This window comes from Molossus molossus, unplaced genomic scaffold (assembly GCF_014108415.1).
Source record: "Molossus molossus isolate mMolMol1 unplaced genomic scaffold, mMolMol1.p scaffold_m16_p_17, whole genome shotgun sequence".
Taxonomy (NCBI): domain Eukaryota; kingdom Metazoa; phylum Chordata; class Mammalia; order Chiroptera; family Molossidae; genus Molossus; species Molossus molossus.
The window spans coordinates 70,911,765-70,920,949 of NW_023425352.1; the positions used below are offsets into that span (position 1 = coordinate 70,911,765).

Consider the following 9,185-nt stretch of genomic DNA (forward strand, 5'->3'; position numbering starts at 1 on the left):
CTGAAATCACACCCTGGGCTTGGCTTCCGTCCCTCCCGTCTTCTGTGTCCACTCCCCCTTCCGTCAGACACCCAGAACCCTGGAGCTTCCAGGGAGCCAGCCCCAGACCAGTGAGCAGGGGGGAGCTACAGACAGGGCCGCGGCCAGAGCACACATGTCCCAAGCAAGGTGCATGCACAGCAGAGGGCAAAGGGCCCGGAAGAAGCCCCGAATGAGGAAGGGGCAAGACCAAACGTGGGCCAGAGCTGGCCCCTGCCTGCGGCGGCAGAAGTAGACCCCACTGCCACCAGCACACGCCCGGTGTTCTCACTCAGGCCGGACACGTTCCAGTTATGCCATCTTCATAGCCAGCCCGAGGAGGAGGCATCATTTCATACCCATCTCACAGATGAAGAAGTTGAGGTTCAGCGAAGTTAATAACTCGCCGAAGATCTCACGGCTAGAGGTGTCAGGACTCAAATTCAGGCTTCACGCCACTAAGCTGAAGTGTGTCCCACCCAGGTGTCAGGACCCGCATTGGGAAGGCATGTCTGCTGGCGGCCTGTGAATGCAGCACTTCTAGGGGACAGAGACCCCACCCCACAGACCCAGGCCAGCAGGACCTTGCCCTCTGGCAGGAACTGCTTCCCCGAGGGTGGACTAGTGAGTCCCTGCAAGGGCGAGAGCAGCCTGGGCTTTGGACAAGAGAGGCACGCGAGCTGGCCAGGCCTGGAGGTGACAAGCTCCAGGGAACCAGGCTCAAGATGTTGGGGCCTGAGAGGCCGCCAGGCAGGAGACGGGGCACGCAGGAGGGCCTTCTGGCCCGGGCAGGGAGCTCTAGTGCCTGGGATGAATGCTCCAAAGGACAGAACCTACCAGAAAAAGCAAGACCTGCCAGGACCTTCCCTGGCAAAGCTCTGACCTCCAATACTTTATTTCAAATTCAAAACAAATGTGCAGTTCATGAAACCCACCACCTCCCAGAGCAGGGCCTAAAGGGGACCCAGAACTCTGATCCGAGTCTGAGAGGAGCCCTGTGAAGTAAGCTGCTGGTCAGGCCGCCCCGCGGGGGAGGGACGAGGTGGGAGCAGGGCACTTTGTCTCCAGGGCAAATTCGGAAATGAAGCTACAGTTCATCTCAGCCTGGCCCGCGAGGCGAGGCCGGGGCACACTTCCTGTGTCTCAGGCAGTGAGCGCAACCAGGACGGTGTCCCGGGGGCACCACCCTGCGGAGGTGCATCTAGGTCAAGACGAGGGGGTAGCAGCTTCAGCTTCCCTTTCCCGCAGGGCCGGGATCGCTGCCATCCTGGAGGTGCAGACTGGCACACAGCAGCCAGCGACCTCGGGAGGCGTGCTCGGGACACAGAAGTCGCCCCAGGAAACGCCTCTCTGGTCCCAGACAAGCCCCACGGCACGCGGTCCTTCACCTGCCCTCCCGAACCTCCCGCCTGTCCCAGGTGTCGGCCTCACCTACTTTTCCTCAAACTGGAAAACTTAGCATCCTGGAACTCCTCGAATCCACCGCAAACCCTGTGCGTGTGCATGTGTGTGCATGAGTGTGCGTGTGACAGGCCCCTCCTCGGTTCCCACGTCTCCATGCCCCTGGGCGCCTGCCTCCCGCACGCATGTCTCCAATGGCAGCCAACAGGCTATTCCACCAGGTGGCCCTGCCACCTTCATGCCTCCTGGGCCCCTTTCCTCCTTCACACCAGCAGCCTCGCAGTGGGGACCACCTCTCCAGCCCCACTCAGCCAGCAGCCTGCACTGCCGCCACCCTGCAGCCCAGGCAGGACGGGCACCTGCAACCCGCAGGCTGTTCTCTGTCTGCTACTCCCCCCTCTGCAACTCGCCAGGCCCTGAGGCTCCGCTCAGCTGTGGCCTGTGGCCTGTGGCCTGTGGCCGGCGCCCTCCCAGCTCCTCTCACCCCTCCCCCAGCTCCCCACAGCCACCTGCTCTCTCCAGTCTGGCCCCACCGGTGACTGGGGCCCCAGGAGCAGGGCTGGGCGTGAAGTCAGCCGGGTTCCCGTGTGCCCCCCTGTACCACACACAGGCCAGGCTCTGGAGACTCGGGACTTCGTGAAAACCTGCCTGATCCCATTTTAAAAGGGGGGAGCAAGGTCAAGTCCCCTCCCGCCGTTCACACCTACCCTGCCTGCCCCGCCCACCCGCAGAAGAGGTTCTGATTCGCTGTCAGTTATAAGCAGGGGTGGCATTTACCAGGCCCAGCTGGAAGTGGGGATCACTGAGGGCCCCGAAGGCGCTGACCGGAACCCTCTCCCCCGGCTCCTGGGCCTGTTAGCATCACTCCTGCCTCAGCCCGAACCCACCGTCATTTCCACCCCCATGAGCCCCTGGGGCGGGGGGGGGGGGGCAGGCAGGGTCTCAGCAGGGCAGGCTGCATGTGGGCCAGGCCTCCGCCCTCCGCCCTCCCGTGCCCGTGGCCCCGCAGTGACCTGCTCCCTCACGGTGGGCTGGGAGGCTGTCTCGGGAGCTCGGATTGTCAACACAAAGCTTCAGGACGAGGACGCAGCCCACTCCCAACCTCTGCAGCCTGGGGAGCCTTGAGCAAGTCAGGCTTGCCAAGCCCCGGGGTCCTGGGCTCCCACTCCCGTGACCCCACTCCCGTGACCCCACTGCCAGGACCCCGGCCTGATGGGGGCAAACAGCAGCACAGCTTCTGCCACTTCCCACCGGGCGGGAGACCCCCCAGGCCCTTCTCCCCCATAACTGTCCTTTTTTGAATAACTGCACCAGCTGAAAATAAATCTTTAACCCAAAGGAATGAGGTAATAACGGTACAATTTCAGGCACTGCAACATATTTGGGGACAGGAGTTCTGTTCCTGAGGCCACCCCTGACACGGCTTCTACAGGGGAGCCGGCTCGTGGAAGCACCCCGTGGCCCTCCTGGAAGCTCAGCGCGTGGGTACCGAGGTGGCCTTGCGCACAGGGCGAGCGCGGGGAGGGCACGCGCAGTCTGTCTCATTTCCCGAGGCACCCACGGGACCGGGCACAGGACATGGCCTCCCCGCCTGGGCCTCGGCCAACCCCGCTCGGAGCCTCAGCCCTCCGCCTGCGTCCAACCCGGGGGGTCCCACAGCCTCGCCAAAGGCTGTTCCATCTGGACAGCGGGCCGAAGAGGCGGAGACTCGCCAAGGTGAGGCGATGGGCAGTGTCCGCTCCCTGCTCCGAAGACCCGGGCAACCCCCGTTCCTGGGGCCCCACATTTCACATCAAGGGTTCACCATGCCTCAGCTCTGCTTTGAAACAAAGCCACCGACTCTGGGGGGACCTTGGCAGTTCCGAAGGCTGAACAAGGTGACTGACCACTTCCACGGGAAACCAGGACCTCACGTGGACAGTGCTGAGACTGTCCTCCAGGTCGGAGCCCGGGTGAGACGTGCCCGTTGGAACCAAGCCCTCACAGCCGGCACAGCCGCCAGTGGAGGTCCAGGAGGCGGCCCGGGCCTTCTGGCCGCCCGCAGCCGTGTCCACGCAGCCGCGGGACCGCGGAGCCGGGCCCCCGCCCATCCTGGCGGGCTGAGCGCAGGGGCCGGACAGCCCTGAGGCCACAGGTCCTCACTCGGGGGCCGAGCCGGGGCAGCCGCAGCAGCTGGGCCGCCGCAGGGACTGCATGACGGCTCGCAGCGGCCCCCTCCGGCCCTCCTCGCTGGCAGGTGCCCGCGGCAGCTCCAGCTGCATCTCCAGGTGCTTCTGGATGGCCACGCCCAGCACCTCGGGGTCCACGGCCGCTCCGTACACCTCCCACGTCATGCCCTCGGCATCCCACCGCACATCCCGCACAGGGGACGGCGCCTCCTCCAGGCCGGGCGCCAGGGTGACCTCCGGGAATGGGGGCAGGGCCACAGGGGCCTCCAGGGGCGGGCTGGTGGCCACGGACTTGCACACTGCCACGGGGGCCACCTGTACACCGGCATCCTGGGCTGACAGAGGGGACGCCGACCCCGGGGCCAAGTCACTGGCGGAGGTCATGGTCCACACGTCCTTGGTCCTGGCGCCCGGCTCCACGGCTCCCTCAGTGGGACCCCAAGGATGGGCACAGCAGTGGGGGTGTCCAGGAAGCCTGCACTGGAACTTCACCCCACGCTGAGCCTGCAGCCCAGACTCGCTCACGGATGCTACTAACTTGGGGAAAGCCAGGATCCCAGGGGCAGGCAGGGCGTGGCAGTAGCTGCTGGCCCCCACCTCCCTCGCACCACAGAGCAGAGCCGCTGGGGCCAGAGCATGGCAGGAGGTGGCGGCCGACTGCCCAGGGGCTTTGGGCCCGGCCTGGGGGCTGCAGCTGTGGGTGGCTGTGGTTTCCAGGTCCAGCGGCGACACCCACACCTGGCTCTCTCCCAGCGTCCAGGCTGAGTTCGAAGTCCCGTCCTCTGGAGCCAGGTCCGTTTCCAGGCAGGCAGGGGCCCGAGCCCCCTGGCCAGAAGGACCGCCAGGCTGCAGCCGAGCCCGGGGGACCGGAGAGCTGCCAAGGGCCGAGCAGCTGAGGCTGGCCCTCCGCGCACCACCCCGGGTCTGGGTGCGGACCAGGTCCGAGTGGCTCCTCTGCACGGCCGCAGCGCTGGGGGCCCGCAGGCGGCCCAGGTCTCCGCCCCCCACGGCAGACACGTTGCCCACGGTGCTGCTCCGCCAGCCGCCGGCAGCCCTCAGCGGCGGCCCAGGGCTGGAAGCCTGGGCCTGCTCCGTGCGCTCAGCCTGGTGCCCCTCTTCCTCCAGGGCCCGGGGGCCGGCGCCGGCCTCGCCCGGCTGGGCCTCCCACCCGGTGCTGCTGGCGCTCTTCCGGAGCTCCGGCCTCGGCCCCCGGCCTTCGCCCAGCAGGCTGGAAGAGCTCCTGGACAGCGCCTGCGGCCGGGGCGCAGGGCGGCTGGTGCTCATGGCTGCCTGCGGGGAGACAGGGAGGAAACGGAGGTGGGTTGAGTGGCAGCCTCCCTCTGTGGGTTCGCAGGTGCTAGGCACCCTGGGGGGCAGCTTCAGTCCCAGCCTGCCCAGCGGTCAGTGACAGGACACCAGACGCTTCAAAGCAAGGTCATCACCCATGTGCGCAGGAATGACACCACAAATAGCAATGCCGTAGCAAGTGAGGAGAACCAGCCCGAGAACCAGCCCGTGGCAGGGGCCTGGAGACTGCCGGATGGAGGGATGGAGGAAAGCAGGGAGGAGGCCACGGCCGGGCCTGTGGGCGGGGCCTCGAGACAGCAGCTTGTCAATCAGGCAGAGGTGTTGCAGAATTCCATAACCAGTAAAGCTCGACCGACGGATACCAGCCTGGCCCCTCCCGGCCCGCCAGTGTCCCTCTGGCTCTGGGTGGCGACTCCCTGGTCCACAGCGGGAGCCAGGGAAGGCGTGTGGGATGCAGGAGCAGCAAATAGAGGACAGAGAACTGCTCCGGGTCCTGCAGGGCGACCTCGTTCTCTCTGCCCCGCCTGGCGGATCTGTCCTGTCCCTGGAACTCTGTCTTGGCAGCTGCGAAAGGGCAGGGGTGTCCTGACTCCCACCTCTGCCCCAGGGGCAAGGAGAGGCCCTGCACCAGCCCTTCACATGCAGAACCCACTCAGCACGTGTTCACTCTACAGCCATGGCCTGAGTACCTGCCGCCTGCCCTCCCCTTCAGACCCAGCTCTCCGTGGGGACCCCAGACCACCTCTCAGCCTTCCGCAGTCTTCACTCCCTCTTGCAAAGTGTGCTACACTCCTGCCCCTCCCTCCCTGCCACTCCGGTCCCTCCTGCCACACAGACCTTCTGGACCTGCCCACCGACCCGTCTGCAGCCCGAAGTCAGGACTGGCCTTCACCTTCGGCCTCTCCTCCTGGGGAAACTTCCCTGAGCTGGGCTGGCACCAGGTCCCGCCTGGGCGAGGGGCTGGCCAACCATGGGCCTCTCGCCAGCTTGAGCCATCCAGGCAGGCCTGGGGCCTGTTGCCCTGTGTCCGTCCAGCACCACACCGAGCTGCCTCGCAGCTGACCAGCAGAGACACCTGCCGTGAGACACCTGCCGGACGCCTGGCCGACAGGAGTGAGCACGGGGGCAAACCGCAGGGAAGGAGCCGAGCCCCGAACACAAGGCCCAGGGCCTTCCAAGACCAGAGAGCTCACCCTGGGGGATGGGTCAGAAAAGGGTTCCTGGGCCCTGGCCGGTTTGGCTCAGCGGTTAGAGCGTTGGCCTGCGGTCCTGAGAGACCCGGGTTCGGTTCCCGCTAAGGGCATGTACCTCGGTTGCAGTTTGTCCCCGGCTCTGGTCAGTCGCGTGGGTGGCAGCCACTCGATGTGTCCCTTCACGTCGATGTTTCTCTCTCTCTCTGTTCCTCTCTCCCCCTCCTACTCTACCTGAACAAAAAATGGAAAAATGTCCTCGGGTGAGGATAATAAAAAAAAAAAAAAAAGAAAAGGGTTCCTGGGGCCTGGACACGCAGCCCGGGTCGCAGACCGAGGGAAGGGTGCCGTGGACAAGGAACGGGGGGAGGGGTGCAGAAGGCTGTGTGTTCAGAGCCCCAAGGGGAGCAGCACCTGGGGCTCTGCAGGACCCCGGGAGTGGGCTCGGGGCAACGGGGCCGGCCCAGTCCTTGCCAAAGCTGTGAACTGGGAACATCACTCTGGGACTCCCTGCCCAGCAGGATGGGCCAGAGAAACAGGGCAGGGGCAGCGACAGGTACCGTTTGGGCAATCCCTGTCCTGCCCTCCCACCTGGATGATAAGAACTGCGGAGAAACGAGCCACCCTGCCAGGGGAGCAAGGCGGCCCGAAAGGGAGCGTGGGAAGGGCCACAGCAACCCGTCTGTGTAATCACAAACTTCCCGCCTCGGCACTCAGACAGCGGGCGGCTGCTCAAGGCCACGGGGAGGATGCTTCGGAGGCTGTGGGGCCCGGGTCAGCACACCTCCCTGGGATGACAGGTTCTGCTCTGCACTGCCCCACACGACAGGCACCAGCCACAAAGATCCATGACCCTGTACCAGATGGAGCAGTTCCAGACCCAGCCCCGGTCTGGCTGCTCCTTGTGCCGGCACCAGGCTGGTCCCTGGAAGGATCAGGAAAAGGATGAGTAGCCAAGAGAGACCCTGACCTAGGCCTTCAAGAATAAGTGAGATGGATGTATAAACAGAGAAGGCGCCGAAGCAATGCCAACTACTGATGATGATGATGATAGCGTGCAGTAAGGCCACCCGCCACCCGCCACGAGCCCCCGGGTGGCCGCGGCCTTCCCAGCACTGCTCAACGGGCAGAGCCTCTCCTCAAGCTCCACCTCCTTCCCATTCCAGACAAGGCGGAGGGCAGTGATGCGCCCAGGAGAGAGGGGGCAGGAGGTGCCTGCTGGCTAGGACGGCTGTGGTCACTGACGGCCCCCGGCAGACAACCACCCAGCTGCAGACCCAAGAGTGCCAAGAAGGCCCCATCCGGACCATACTCGGCCTCTGGCTGAGCTCTGCCTACCTGGACCCTCCCAGGGAGGAAGCCCCCGGCTGCTATGGTTCAGTGGTTAGAGCATCCGCCTGTGCACCGAAAGGTCACGGGTTCAATTCCCAGTCAAGGGCACGTACCTGGGTTGCAGGTTCAATTCCCGGCCCCATTTGGGGTCATGCGAGAGGCAACCCATCGATGTGTCTCTCTCACATGGATGTTTCTCTCTCTCCTTCCCTCCCTCCCTCCCTTCCATTCTTTCTAAAAATCAGTGGAAAAAATATCCTCAGGTGAGAATTAACCCCCAAAAAAGAACCAAGCCAAGCCCTGGTCCTCCTGAGGAACAGGTGGAATGCGGCTGGGGTGCCACGAGAGAGTGAGAAGCCGTCAGTGCCAAGGGTCTCATGGGCCTGCCTCACCAGGTGACTGCCCAGTGCCCAGGCTAGCAGTGACCAGAGAGCGTGATGACACAGACCCCAGGGAGCGGGGCAGTGTCCTGTGTCCGTTGACTCCTTTCCTCGTCCCACCTCCACAAGCGGCAGGTGACAAAACTGAGACCTGGGACAGCTCAGAAATGTCAGAAACCACTGCGTATTCCTCCTACAACCCGGCCTGCCCCGCCCTGCCGGAAGGAAGGGCTCCCCCATCTCCAAGAAAGGGGCCTTGCAGGGAGTGATGGAGCTGACCACATGGGCAGGGGAGCCACAGGGAGCAGGCAGGGCAAGAAGTCTGCTCCCACCCTGGCTCTCCCCCTTCCTGTGTACATGCCTGCAGGAGGACACCTAGCCTCTCTGAGCCTCAGTTTCCCCAATCTGCAAAACAGAAGGAAAGAAGTAAATGCCCACCCTGCGGGGCTTTTACGAAGACTAAATGTGATAGCACTGGACTGCCTGGCATGATTGTTAATCTTTTCTTCCCCTTCCAACAGGAGTGCCTTCCGCTCAAGGTATCCTAGGGTCTAGTACTGTGGGGGCTCTCAGGACGCCACTGGGACTCCCCAGAGGTTAGCCTAGTCTCACTTCCCAATCCTTCCCAACTTCACGCCATCCTAGGACCTAGCCACCACCTGTCCTCAGTGTCTTTGGGAGGGTATGCACGCCCACGTGGTCACACATGCCCAGACACACACACACGTTTGGAGTCTGCGTTCTAAATGCCCAGAACGGCATGCCCACCTACCTTAACACCACAAGAAAGGCTCCGGTTTCGCCCTAAAGAGCCTCTGGAAACATGTTTTAGTCCAGGATGAAGGACAGGAGGGTAAAGGTAGCCAAGACCCACGATGTTCTGTGGAGGACACTTGAATGTTCTCTCTCCTGCCCCAACTCATGCCAATCAAAGCTGTGAAGGGCCAAGGCCCTGTGGCCAGTGCAGGACTGTCCTGCTGCTGCAATTCTGCTCGGAGGGGCGGCCAGCCTCACCTGCAGCAGTCAACCAATGTCGCTGAGTAAAAGCTCCCAGTTCTGCAGAAACTTCCAGACTGACCCAACCAAAGAGACTGCTGGGTCTCCTGGTCAGAGCCCAGGTCTTGCTATGCGGCTCCTGCACAGGAGCACAGGCCGCCTGGTGTGTGCCAAGGGGCACAACCAAGGACGCCCCATCTGGACCACGCCTGTGGCGTCCACAGGAGGCCCCGCTTAAGGGGGGCGATGCCTCCTGCTTCCAGCAAAACCGAACCAGGATCGCAAACCCACGTGGTCAGGAGGGGAAACTGTCCGATTGTTAAACATGGACCTTAGCCACCAGGTAGAGAGACACACCTCACAGATCCCTCCCTGCAGAGCTGGGTGTGGCC

General features: G+C 63.9%; 1 protein-coding gene across 1 annotated transcript; it reads right to left on the reverse strand.

The window, feature by feature from the left end:
• Positions 1-3,557: 3,557 nt before the first annotated feature.
• On the reverse strand, positions 3,558-4,871 carry GPRIN2 (G protein regulated inducer of neurite outgrowth 2). Its single transcript, XM_036264865.1, has one exon. It carries the CDS (start codon positions 4,869-4,871, stop codon positions 3,558-3,560), a length of 1,314 nt encoding a protein of 437 aa, XP_036120758.1.
• Between the last annotated feature and the right edge of the window lie 4,314 nt (positions 4,872-9,185).